Below are 13,559 nucleotides of genomic sequence, written 5' to 3'. Positions count from 1 at the left end.
ACATTAGCAAATTTAAGCTCAGTATTTTCATTTCTTATAAACAATACTTAAGGTTCTTCAGTTTGGGGACTAGAAAAATAAGTGTAAGCCATGAATTTGCTAAATATCTCCCCCAATGTAGAGTCGAAGAACATGTTGTTTATCATAGCTGGTTTGGTTATAGTTGAAACAAGTGCTTTCATAATTTATAAAATAAAAATCGTTAATCATCTCTGTAATGGCAGTTTCAATTTTAATACTCATGTACCAGATTGCAGAGTGGTCTTTTTTTCCTTGTTCTTTTTCCTTCAACATCAATTCTGTAGAAATGAAGTACTGACATATCCTATGACAGGGATGAACCTTAAAAATATGCTAAGTGAGGGCTGTCTGGGTGGCTTAGTTGGTTAAGCATCTGCCTTTGGCTCAGGTCATGATCTCAGGGTCCTGGGATCAAACCCCACATCCAGCTCCCTGCTCAACAGGAAATTTGCTTCTCCCTCTCCTTCTGCCCCTCCCTCATGCTCGTTCTCTTTTTCTCTCAAATAAAATCTTAAAAAAAAAAAAAAAGTATGCTAAGTGAAAGAAGTTTGTCACAAAGGCCCACTCATTATCTGATTCCCTTTATATAAAATGTCCAGAATAGGCACATCTACAGATAAGAAAGTAAATTAGTGACTGCATAGGGCTGGGAGTTAAGGGAAATTAGAGGATGATAGCTAAGGGGTAATAAATAAAAAATATTCTAAAAGTGATTGTGGTGGTGTGAACACAATTCTGAATATACTAAAAGGCTTAAATATTACATTGAAATTGATACACTTTATATTTAAATAAGCTCTAAACTCAATATGGGGCTTGAATTCACCATCCTGAGATTAAGAGTTAATGCTCTAAAACAGAGCCAACCAGATGTCCTGAATTATATTCACTTTAAATGGATAAATTACATGACATGTGGATTATATCTCGACAAAGCCATTAGAAACAGGACTATGTAAAACCATGTAATTCTTATTCAGGCTGGTACATCTGGTAAATAAACATTGCACCTATGAATGTTTTGTTTAACATAATATTTCTGAAACACAAATTTGAAAAAGAAAACTCAAACACCTAAAATTATCTACCCTGAATGGACTACTAGAAGTGGAATGAATGTTAATTAGTTCACATATTGTTTCCCTGAAAATATCTTACCACTACGCAGTTCTTTGCATTTTTCTTTTTAAGGATCTTCTGCTCATGCTAACCAATACAGGCCCAAGCAGCAAATAAAAAACACTCTAATCCCTTAGCTCTTAAAACTTCGCAACTTAGTTGTTATTGTTACTCTTTCCTAAAAGCTTAGTGAAATGTTTTTTATTTATTAATGAGAGAGAGAGAGAGATAGAGACAGGCAGAGGGAGAAGCAGGCTCCATGTGGGGAGCCAGGGACTCGATCTGGGGTCTCCAGGATCAGGCCCTGGGCTGAAGGCGGCGCTAAACCGCTGAGCCACCAGGGCTGCCCTGAAATGTTGTTTTTAAGTTAACTAATCTTATAAACGGGTAACAATTGTGGACTAATGAAAAGACTTCTCTTCCTTCAGGGCAGTTCCAACTTTTCAGCAAAGAAGACAAGTTACTATTCCTTTTCTGCTACCCCACCTTGAGCATTTATCACTTGAAAACTACTGCCTATGTAATTAATAAGGCCTCCCATATTTCAACAATTTCTTAGCCTATTCATTTTTCTTCAAAAAAAACTGATGGACAGTATGAAAAAATGACAGCTTCTCTATTTGGTTGGCTTTCAGGAGGTTCACAGACCAATTTGTTACCCACTTAGTAACTGTTCAGACTTTATGCATATATTCTGAAGAAACTGTTTCACTTGGTTTCACCTTACTATTTCACTATGTTTATTTTTCCCAATAATTTTTTTATTTTGATCTTTAAAAAAACCTGCATTACATGTAGTTGCCTCAAGTCCTTTCTAGAATAAAGTAGTATATAAATAATCTTAAAACAACTCAATCCACCTTAAATGTACATTAGATAAGTCTACAATAATGTAGCATTAGATTATTTTTAAAATTGGAAAGTTTTCTATTTTGAATACAAAATAAAAACAAACCATAACCATATTTTTAAAATCATACCAAAATTAGCAGACCAGAATAGTGATTAAAAGTGTAAGCTCTAGAGTAAGATGGCCTGCAAAGCCCAGCTCTGACTCTTACGAGCTGTATGGAGTGGGCTACGTTCTGTAACCTTGATGAACCTTAGCTTCCTTACCTATTAAATAAGGAAAACAATAAGCTAACGTCATAAAGCTACTGTGAGGATTAAATGAGAGAATGCACATAAATTATTTAGTACAGTACACTCTAAATAAATGTTAATTATCTCTATAATTTAATGGATAGTCTTACAATGTAAAGGGCTATCTATCTTGGTCATGTATATAGATAATGCAAACAAAACCGTGTGACTGTCCCCTAAAAACCCTTTGAAGGGTTTTTTTTTTTTTTGAAGGGTTTTTTTTGAAGGCTGTGAGGATCAGTATCAGAAAACGGTGCTCTTGGGATTTAGTTTCTCATTTCTACTTTAAATTTACACATGCTAAAAAAATAAAAATAAAAAAATTTACACATGCTATTTATTATACTGTAATAATCTGTGGAAGGTTGCAGATAATTAAGGCAAAATATTAGCCTGAAATATAATAAACTTGGGCATTAAAATTTACTTTTTTCAATTTTGAGGGGGGACACTCACTATTTAAGAACTAGATTAGCATGTTAGTCACCAAAATGAGAAAAATAGTTTTTTTCCTCTGATACATAAAAAGAGCTGCACAAAAAAGAAAAAAAAGATAGTAATAATTTGTGATGCGTGAGTTCCCTACACAGATAGTATGATGCCAAAAGCAAACGTCTAGAGGTAAGAGAAATAAGATTATTAACTAGGTTAGCAGTTTTCAAAGTATGGTCAGAATACCAGAAAGATTTCCGATACCCTTTTTGTACAAGTGTGGGGAAGTGTGTACCAAAGGCTACTTTCAGAATAATATTAAACTACTGTCTTTTTTACTCTTACTCTTTCATGAGAGCTCAGTGGAGTTTAACAAAGGTTATGTGGTATGCTATATCACAAGAGACAGGATGCAGAAACACACATGAGAACATCGCTATTTTGTACTAAGCTAGAAGTTAGGGATTTGGAAAACTATAAAAACAAAAACAAAAAGGAAGCCACCATTATCACTAAACATTTTGTCTTACAAATACTGAGTTTATTGGCATTTCAATTTTTTAAAGTTTTTTTTTACATTTAATTTCATTAATTTTTTTTTTTTTAAGGAAACTCTATGCTCAGTGTGGGGCTTGAGCTCACAACCCCAAGATCAAATCACAAGTCACCAACTAAAGCAGCCAGGCACCCCAAAAAAATTTTTTATAATTAAAAAAAACAGAGTATATAACAAATGCATTTAAATATATCAGGTTTCAAAATTATTAAAGATACTATTAGGTGCTTTTCAAAAAAAATGTCTAAAAACAGTAAAAGAAAAAATTAAAAAAAAAAAGAAAAAATTTAAAGAGTAGCAGAATTCATTTTTATATTTTCTGAATAATCTTACATATAAAGAAAAATAAATTATGGTAAATAACTCAACAAATGGGGAAAAAAACTAGAAAAATTTAAGAGAGGACAGATGTCTTTTAATGGGACAATGAAAGTTACCCTCTTTTGTAATTTTTTGTGTATTCTCTTTAAACATTTTAAAAGATTTATTTTCTTTATTTTAGGGAGAGAGAGCCTATACACATGCACAAGCTGGAGGTGGGACAGGAGAGGGGGAGAGAGAATCTCATGCAGACATCACGCTGAGCAGGGAGCCTGACTACAGGCTCTATCTCATGATCGTGAGATCATGATCTGAGTTGAAATCGAGTTAGATCCCTAACCAAATGAACCACCCAGGCACTTCCCTCATCCCTTTCTAAAGTAAGCTCTACACACAGTGTGGGGCTTGAATTCATGATCCTGAGATCAAGAGTCACATGCTCTATCAATTGAGCCAACCAGATGCTCCCTTCTGCATATTCTTAACTTTAGTACTTGTACAGGTAGAATTTTTATTTTAGAGATTTTATTTTTAAGCAATCAAGCTCTACATCCAATGTGGGGCTCCAATTTACAACCCCGAGATCGAGAGTTGCATGCTCAGGCATCTCATAGGCAGAAATGTTTTTAAACATTAAATTTAGGTATGAAATATATTAACATGATAGGTCTTATAAAATCTAGACTGGATGGAATCTTTTTTGGGACAATGAATAGCTGAAAGCCAAATACCTCCATCCCTTAGAAACATGTTAGTATGCTACTAACATAAAATATCTTTTGAGTGTTTCTCAGTAACATGACCCTTTCAACTGCTCTCAACTTGGCAAATCCTGATCCAGTATTTAACATTATATTATATAAATCAAATCTTAAATTGATCCTATATAAATCAAAGTTCTAAGATGTTAGAAAATAAAACTATTAGCTTATACATTCCTTAGTTGATGGGTGATTATCATAAAGGGAATATTTATTAAATTCAGTATTGCTAGACATTATGAGTTATCATGATAATGATCATGGTATCCTAATCTGTATAGTTAAAACTGAGCTAGAAACAGGAACAAGTTTTTAAAAAAATTATTCATACTTACCTACTATACTCTTTTCTGGAGCTGGTGGCACAATATAACCAACATGTAAATACTTGCTTGCTAACTTGCTATGCAAACCAAGAAAGTCACTGAATCTTCTTTTCACTGAAAATTCACTCTTACTGAACATGGAAAGAGAAGTCTACAAGTAAAGAAGAGGCATTTCAAATTCTGAATACTAAGCAATCTTTCAGAAGTTAGTATCACATATTACCATGAACATATACACATATATACACACATATACACATTGGTTTATTTTGCAAAAGAACGCACAGGAGCTAACTAATGTGGTAGACACATTTCTGATAAAAAAAAATCTACATTACACATTTTTGTTTTGTTTTTATAGAAACTTAAAAGGACAAAACGTTTCCTTGACGCGTCTCATCAACTCTAATTGCATTTATGTTAATGACTCTTAAATCTTTACCTCTGGCCCAGATGTCCTCTGAGCTTCAGTCTAATATATCAAAATGCCCAAGGGATACTTCTACTTAAATCTTGCTGCCACCTCAAATTCACCCAATCTCTTGCTGAAACATAATCTCCATGTGGGAAGGGCATTTGTCTGTATTGTTTCCTAATAAACCTTCTTGCTTGGAACAGAGCTGGACCCCATGTTAAGTGTTTAATAAAAATATGTTCAATGAAATAACAAATCTCATGCCAATCCAAACTGTGTTGCTTTTTCTCCGAGCTCACTCTGATAACCGTGGAAATACTCTAGTCAGTAACTTAGGCATCTCTCCTTCACTCCTTACATTCAAGCTCTACTGATTCTACCTCCTACACAATTCAAGAAGCCATTATTTTGGCTTCAGAATCAATTCCTGAGTAAAAAATATTATTTCTCGCAGACAGGATTGCTACAGATCCTCTCCCACTTTAAGATCTAAGCCTACAACCCTTTAGGAATTCTGATGGAATTAACTGGAAATCCTGACCTCTACTTTGCACTCCCAACTTAGTAGTCAGATCTTTCTAAAACAAAAATCTAATTGTGTTATACTCTTGCTTGATCTCTTCAAATGCTCTCCATTATACCATTATACTCAGGATAAAGCCCAAATTCTTTAATGTGGCTGTTCATAACATAGGGAGGCTACCGCCAAACAATTTTAAGTAGGCACCACTTTCTGCAGATCCTGGAAAGCACAATGCTTTCTTGACTCCTGGCCATTAAAAAAGCAAACCCCTTTGCTTGGAACGAGCAATCTTCTCCTTTCTCTGTGTCTCCAACCCCCCGTCACTTTCTCCTACCTTTGTCTATATTAAGTCCCTTCCTGCATACTTTCACAGAATATTTTACTTATACTTTGGAGAACATTACATTTAGAAAATGCTCTTAACTCAATGTAACTGCTTATTTGAAATCTTCAATGAATAGTAACCTTTGTAAAGACAGGAAATCCTTATACTTTATTTGCGGTTATAAACTCATACTACACATGGTGAGGGCTCACTATGTTTTTAAAGGAGCAAAGGCTCACCTTTGTTGTTACTCTATATGCCATGTAAGCATTCATGCCATCACCTATAAGAAAAGTCAAACAGTACTATTAAAAATAAGCTTAGCCACACACACAAAAGGTAGCTGTGAAGTAATATGCTGACCAACTTGATCGTGATGAACAATTCATAATGTGTACATATCTTAAAAATAAAGGTACCATTTTAACATTCAACACTGCACTTAATAAAGAAAAACAGCATATTAATAACCAAGGTACTTATCACAAAGAAGCAAATTTAAAATACTGTAAATACTGACTCACCAACTTTCTCTGGATCTGATACACCAATTTCTATATCAAAAACATCTCCATTTGCTTCTTCTTCAATCTAGAAAAGACAATTCTTTTCATCTTAAGACTCCAAATTACATCACTGTTATAACACTAATAACTTCAATTTTTACCATCTTTTATTAGAGTTGTCATAATAATTTAAAAAGCCACTCAGCATGGTTTCTGAAAAATAAAAGCTTTCATATTTCCTTGACTTTATTTATTTATGTTATGTATTTATTCATGAGAGACAGAGAGAGAGAGAGAAAGAGAGAAAGAGAGAAAGAGAGAGAGAGAGAGAGAAAGAGAGAGAGAGAGGCAGAGACACAGGAAGAGGGAGAGGCAGGCTCCATGCAGGGAGCCTGACGTGGGACTCGATCCCAGGTCTCCAGGATTACGCCCTGGGCCAAAGGCGGCGCTAAACCGCTGAGTCACCTGGGCTGCCCTCCTTGACAATATTTAAACACACACACACACACACACACACACACACACACACACACCAGGAAAAGGATCATTTGGTGAAGTTACAGAAAATCTTGTGTTCTCACAACTCCTCAGATTTGGTTTTCTGTAGGAATACTGTGGAATTGTTGTTCTCTAAACTGAGTCTTCAGATTCAGATAATTAAATACTGATACCTCAATTATTTTTTAATATGAGCACTTTTCAAAGTTGTATCTCTACTCTTTTCAACAGGAGGTAGCCATTACTTTTGCCAATAGAATCCTTCATATCTGTAAAAATAACCATACTGAGAATATCATGATTTCTCTGATAAGCTAGGAAACACATGCTCTTCTTGAAACCCATGAGAGCACTATAAAGCACACTAAGTAGGAAAAATGATTAGCTTGTAAGACTGCAGAGAAGCACTTTTTAATGCCTTTATAAATAAGCAATCCTAGGAGCAGCTCTGCAAGAAAGTCCTGTTACTCTCAAGAAAAGAACACAGAAATTGTTAAATCTGTAAACTATTTTAGAGTAATATTAATAGCTCAAGATTATCTAAAAGTTTTTCTAACCATAATCTTTTTTTCTCCAAAGCTGCCCTCTTGTACAGATTTTTAAGAAACTAAACCTTATTTGAACTATAACATAAACTAAGTAAATCCTAAGTATACAGCTCAGTAACTTTCACAAACACAATCATTATTCACAGGAAGGCCCTCTCGTGCTTCCTCTCCATTTACAACCCATCCTGTACCCTGCCAACATAACCACTAATATTTACTGCATGATTCATCAAATAAAATTACTCAAAATATCACTTAATTAAAGTTTTCAAAGAACTTTCATACATTTTTCTCACTAACACAGAAACGCTGAGAGTCATAAATAAACATCATGAGATCATAAATGATAAAATCTTTGACTTAAAAGGAAAGTAACATGCCCACGTCACTGGGTTAAAATGTGATAAAGATAAAATTAGAAGCCAAATCAGCTGACTTCTTTAGTCCAATACCTTTCCCTCAAAGTATCCAAAGGCTTTGATTAGAGATGACTAACAGGAGAGTGATTCTGTGGGGGAACAAAAAGCTTACTATTTACATATTAACTTAAGGGTACAAACATTTTCCCATACCTCCTCCCTGGATCTATCGAAGATCACAGGAGCAGACATACTCTTTGATTCAATTCTGGGAGCAATGAGTGTAGTAGGGGTCACAGGTGTGACTGCAGGAGAAGGTTCTGAAGACAGGATAGGTTCCCTTTCTGGACTATCCAGAGAAACTTCTTCTGTGGCTTCTAGATACAGATTAAACAAGTTAGTTAAGGATACTGATAACAAACTTCAATAGCCTCTATAGCAGTTAATGAATTATAAAAAATACTTTTATAATACCCACCAAAAAATCAAAATAATGTTACTTAAAAATCGTTGTTATAGTTTAATGAATCCTTCCTTAGTTGTTTATCAATACTTTAAAATCAACAGCTTGTTGATTTTAGGAAGAATTACAGTAAGTCAGCTTAATTATCTATACTAGTGGTAGGGATAAAGCTAGTAGAAAATCAATGATGTGGATAATTCCACATTCATTTGTGCTGGGTTTGTAATAGATCTTATGCTTGGGGTAACTTACCTTTCAATATCTTTTATTCAGGCTAACATTATGATTATTTTATACATACAAACAAATTTTATGACAACAGGCTGCCCAGAACTATCCCAGTTGGGATTAAAAATCTGTTATGCAAAATCCACAAAGTTAGTAATCTAAAGCAATTAACTGCTAAAGATTACTGAGTATTAGTTGAATACATAAACATGACGCGAAGCAAACAGCTGTTTAGGTTTTAATTTAAAATGCTCATCCACTTGAAAAATCTAAAATTAAACATATTTAAAACCAGATCAAATCAATAAACTGATTGTCTACAAGCTATTTAACATTGTGCTAAATGCAATGGAGAAACACAAAGAAATGTAAAATATCATACCTGCCCTCAGGGAGTTTATAATCTAATTGGGAAAACAAGACACAAGGATGTGGAATGTTAAATAATAATAAAAGACAAATAATAGCCAAGAGAACAATAAAAAGAATGTTATAAGACATTTAACTGCTATATGAACTACAAAACAAACTACCATTTGAGATGGGAGACAGTACTTTAGGCTGGGGATATCTGCAATACTTTATGAAATTGATTTGAGAGGATATGGATGGGTAGAGAAAAAATGGAGGAAGAATTCTAGGAAAACAAAACAATAGAACAAACAAAAAGCAAAATCAGAAAAATGAAAATTACAGTCAATGGCCATAATGAAAACCACGGTTCTGTGGGATTATAGAACTGTTAACAGTAAAAGAAAGGCAGGGCTATAAGGGAAACAGAATCAGACCAGTGGTTTCTAACCTGAGATTCTTAGATTCCCAGAGGTTTGGGAAGGTAGTAATGGCAGTCAGTGATCCATTTTAATACCTCAAAAAGTATAGCAGTAACAACATATTTACCTGAAATAAGGTAAATAATGTTAACATTTACATTTAAATGTAAACAGGGTAAACAGGTTAACATTTCATCAGTCTATTCTTACTGGTTTTCTCATATCAATGAGATCCTTACTTGACATAACTCTTTACATTTTTATATTAAACCAGAAATTTTTCCAACTGTGGTAACCAGAGAAGGAAAATAGACGACAGATGTAAAATAGAGAGACAACAAATGACCTCAATATAAAAAATTAAAAGCTTTCTGGCTATTAAGACTGCTAGTATTTATTTGTTTTTTAAAGAAATGAAACCAATGAACAACATAAGAAAATAAGAAAGCAGTGAATCAAAGCTAGAAAGTGTGAGATTATCTACAAACAGGCAAAACAACAAGCAGCAAATAAAATCTAAAATTCTTGAGAAGAGGTACTGCTATTGGCAACACAACCAGAGAGACAAAAGGCTAAAGGCATATTAACTTTATTGATATATCAGGACAGATATGGTAACTTTAGGTTTTCTATCACAATGTACTCAATAACTAGCAGATTTTGTGTTCTTTGCAAAGACAAGTTGTTTCATAAATAATATGAAACCTCTATATAAGAAAAGCTAAATATGAACTAAGTGGCTAATCTGAAGGAGGAAAATGAAAATAAATGGGTAGAGATTTAGATTTAGCATACTAATATACAGTCTGCCTTAAAGTCTTCTCATGACTTTTAGCTAATACTACAAATTCACAAGTCTTAATTTAAACCAGACCTAAAGGTCCAGGAGATGCCTCAGACGTTTTAAGTACAAAGATGAACTTTTCCTGGGAAGAAATAATATACGGACAAGTATAAATCAATTATGTCAATGCCAGGGAAGAAATATTTCACTCATACTCTAGATGCTAGAGAATTTTTTAAACAAAGGAATATTCATGAAACTCACAATTTGGTTTTTTTTTTTTTTGAAACTTACAATTTGTATTATTTGCTGAAATATTTAAGTGAAATAAGCTAAGGACCCTGCAGAAATAAGATTCAAATGTCCAAGACAATTTCCAACTTTAGCAATTTGCTTACCCTCACTTATTCCTCTATGATAGCTTGATGTTCAGCAAAGCTTAGTGAGAAGGATCTAACAAATGGAGGGGCTCTGTAGTCAACCATATTTGGTGAATGCACTCCAAGTAAACTAGTAACAGGAACATGTCACACTCCAACTCTTTCCGGTACCATGTTTGACAAAACAGTACCTGAAATGCTACCCAAAATGTATCAGTACTAATCTCTTCATGGTTTTAAAATCAAAATGGCTAGATCCCTAGAGAATTACTGATACTCTTTTCTCTAATATAGAAGTACATGTTCCTATTGCTTGACAACAGTCTTCATCATCCTGGAAACATATGCTGCTCTTTATTATGGTTTCCAATCATATTCCTCCATAAAAGGAGGAATTTGATATACCAGTTTAAAAGCATTAAAATAAGATGCAAGTGTACTATTAATGCATTCACATAAAAATGATCAAATTAGGTCTTAGAATATCTAATGATATCATTTTTTAAAATTTTATTTATTCATGAGACACACAGAGACAGAGAGAGAGAGGCAGAAACACAGGCAGAGGGAGAAGCAGGCTGCACGAAGGGAGCCCGACATGGGACTCGATCCCAGGTCTCCAGGATCACGCCCTGGGCTGAAGGCAGGGCTAAACTGCTGAGCCATCTGGGCTGCCCTAATGATATCATTTTGAAATGCAGCTGAGTTTAAGATAAAAGATGAACCATAAAGGGTGCCTGGGTCGCTCAGTCAGTTAAGTATCCGACTCCTGATTTCAGCTCAGGTCATCATCTCAGGATAAGATCAACCCTCCCCCTCCCCCACACACACCGCTGGAGTTTCTATGTTTGAAACAGAAACAGATGACTATATTTAGTCCCCGTCTCTCTCTCTTTTATGTTTTTTAAAGACTTTGAGAGAGAGAGCACCAAGTATGAGTGGGAGGAAGGGCAGAGGGAGAAAATCTTTAAGCAGATTCCCCGTGAGTGGGGAACCCAATACGGGGCTTGATCTCATGACCCTGAGATCAAGACCTGAGTTGAAACCAAGAGTTAGACATTTAACCGACTAAATCACCAATGTGCCACCCTCTCTCTCTTTTTCTAACAAATAACAGCGGTGACAATAATTGAATGACAATATTTAGTACAGATGCTAGGTAAATATGAGTAAGATTTTTCTCATCAAGCCAAGTAAGCAAATATTGTATAGTCCTCACTTGGCAAATCAATTAGTGTGCATACTGATAAAAAAAAATACAAAAAACAAAACAAAACAAAACAAAAAACCTTCATAGTTCTGTTGTTAGTTTCTGCATACTCCTTCTGTATGAATTCTGAGACTTCACAAGGTGAAAAGCTCTTTTATAAAAAGAATAATCTGAAACTTCTATGTATAACTCTATACATACACACAATTTTAGATTGGTATCCATTACTCAGGAGAGAAAGGACTTCTATCATTTTCTAGTTTAACACATAAATGCCATAAAAAAACTTTTAAGAGCTGACTGGGAAAAAGTCCATAAAAGGAAACAAAACGGATTGTTACAACTTTGGTTAATTCTAAGCTGTTAGGTAGCAAATAAATAAATAAATAAGAAACATTATTGGTATTTATTAGTATGGTATTTTAAATTCTGACATGATAAAATACATGAATTCATCTGTAATAAACACTTCATAAAACTGATCAAACAGGAACTTGTAAGGACCTATGTGATAGAGAAGCGTATCTTCAAAACAAAAAATATTTATACAAAAAATACAGAATGGTTCAAATATGCAACTACTATGAAACCTGAGGACACAATATTAAATTTTAACTCAATGAAAACCAGTTGAGGTGAATTAACAAAGGTTTACTACTTTAATTTTCTGTGTCATTAATTCTAAAAAATGATTTGCCTTTCAATATCCAAACATTAACTTTTACCTAAATTTAATGTTAAAACAGATGTAACTGTTTTGAAAAAAAATTCATTATTTTAAAGGTAGGACTATACCAAATCCTGCCCTGTAAAACAAATTTCTCAACCATCAATTTACTCACCCAGAAGTGAATCAAAATACACAGGTGGTAAATACTGAAGTATTTTATTAAAACAGAAAGATTTTAAATGATTTTAAAATCCCGAGTTAATTTTGCTGTGACAACCTGTAAGTAACAAAGATTTTAAACGCTGATATTTTCCAAAGTATGAATGCCACAACCATTAGTTTTTTGAGTGTAAGTACTGATCAAAACATCAAATTATAATATGTGATTTATTTTCAAATGCTTAAAACCAGAAAGGATCATGGTTTGCTTCTCTCAACAAACTATATTTTTCACAAAGTGATCTAATTGGAAATTTCCTATCAAGTTGTTAACAAGAAGAACTACCACTAACTAATACCTTACACAAAATTTCAGTTTTGCTTTAGAGAATATCTTGTAACAGGATATATACTACAGTGGACTATTACTAAAAAAATAAAGATATTTATATATACCTGCAAAAAGATCTTCTCTGTCATCATCTAGCACCACCTCTGCAGGTTTGGGACCATTGGAGTTTGTACTAACATCTTCTGCAGGAAGACTAGCTGGTTCCGGAGATGATGGACTTGACTGTTAAAAATACCAATATTAGATAAAGGATTATCATGTTTAATTACGACTCTACACATCATAGAAATAGAACATTCTCTTGATAGAAAGGGAATAAAGAACAAGGACAGTTATTTATAGCTACTTTAAGGGAAGAATAAACCAAAACCACATTTTTACTCACTTTCCTTCTTAACAAAAGTCACTTAAGATTTAAAAAAAATCTTTTCCAGTCATCCCTTTAGATACACTAACTTGTCTTGTTGAGTATAAATTAACAAAGATTTAGTGTTTTACAGCCATATACAGTAACACTGTTTACTATACAATACTAAAAGAAATTCAGATTTGAAAACATGTTGTGTGTATAAGTTCAAGTATTCCTTTACTGTAAAAGTTTAATACTATTTGAATTAAAATACTATTATTCTAAAATTGTATGGTTTAAAACTAAAAATATGCCTTCTTCCCAAACATTGTATTTCA

The 13,559-nt window shown here is 33.7% G+C and overlaps 1 protein-coding gene across 1 annotated transcript in view; it reads right to left on the bottom strand.

Moving 5' to 3' along the window:
- Nucleotides 1-13,559, bottom strand: part of SNX2 (sorting nexin 2) — a 57,110-nt gene that overhangs the window by 20,935 nt on the left and 22,616 nt on the right. Inside the window, exons 2-6 of the mRNA XM_025432187.3 lie at nt 12,977-13,094; nt 8,067-8,230; nt 6,467-6,533; nt 6,182-6,225; nt 4,689-4,830 (exon numbers count right to left, since the gene is read on the bottom strand). Coding sequence (XP_025287972.1) covers nt 4,689-4,830; nt 6,182-6,225; nt 6,467-6,533; nt 8,067-8,230; nt 12,977-13,094 — 535 coding nt within the window. The remainder of the gene's footprint in view (nt 1-4,688; nt 4,831-6,181; nt 6,226-6,466; nt 6,534-8,066; nt 8,231-12,976; nt 13,095-13,559) is intronic.

This window comes from Canis lupus, chromosome 11, assembly GCF_003254725.2.
Source record: "Canis lupus dingo isolate Sandy chromosome 11, ASM325472v2, whole genome shotgun sequence".
In the NCBI taxonomy this organism is placed as follows: domain Eukaryota; kingdom Metazoa; phylum Chordata; class Mammalia; order Carnivora; family Canidae; genus Canis; species Canis lupus.
Note: the sequence above shows the minus strand (reverse complement) of the source record. Positions and strands in the feature narration are given on the sequence as shown.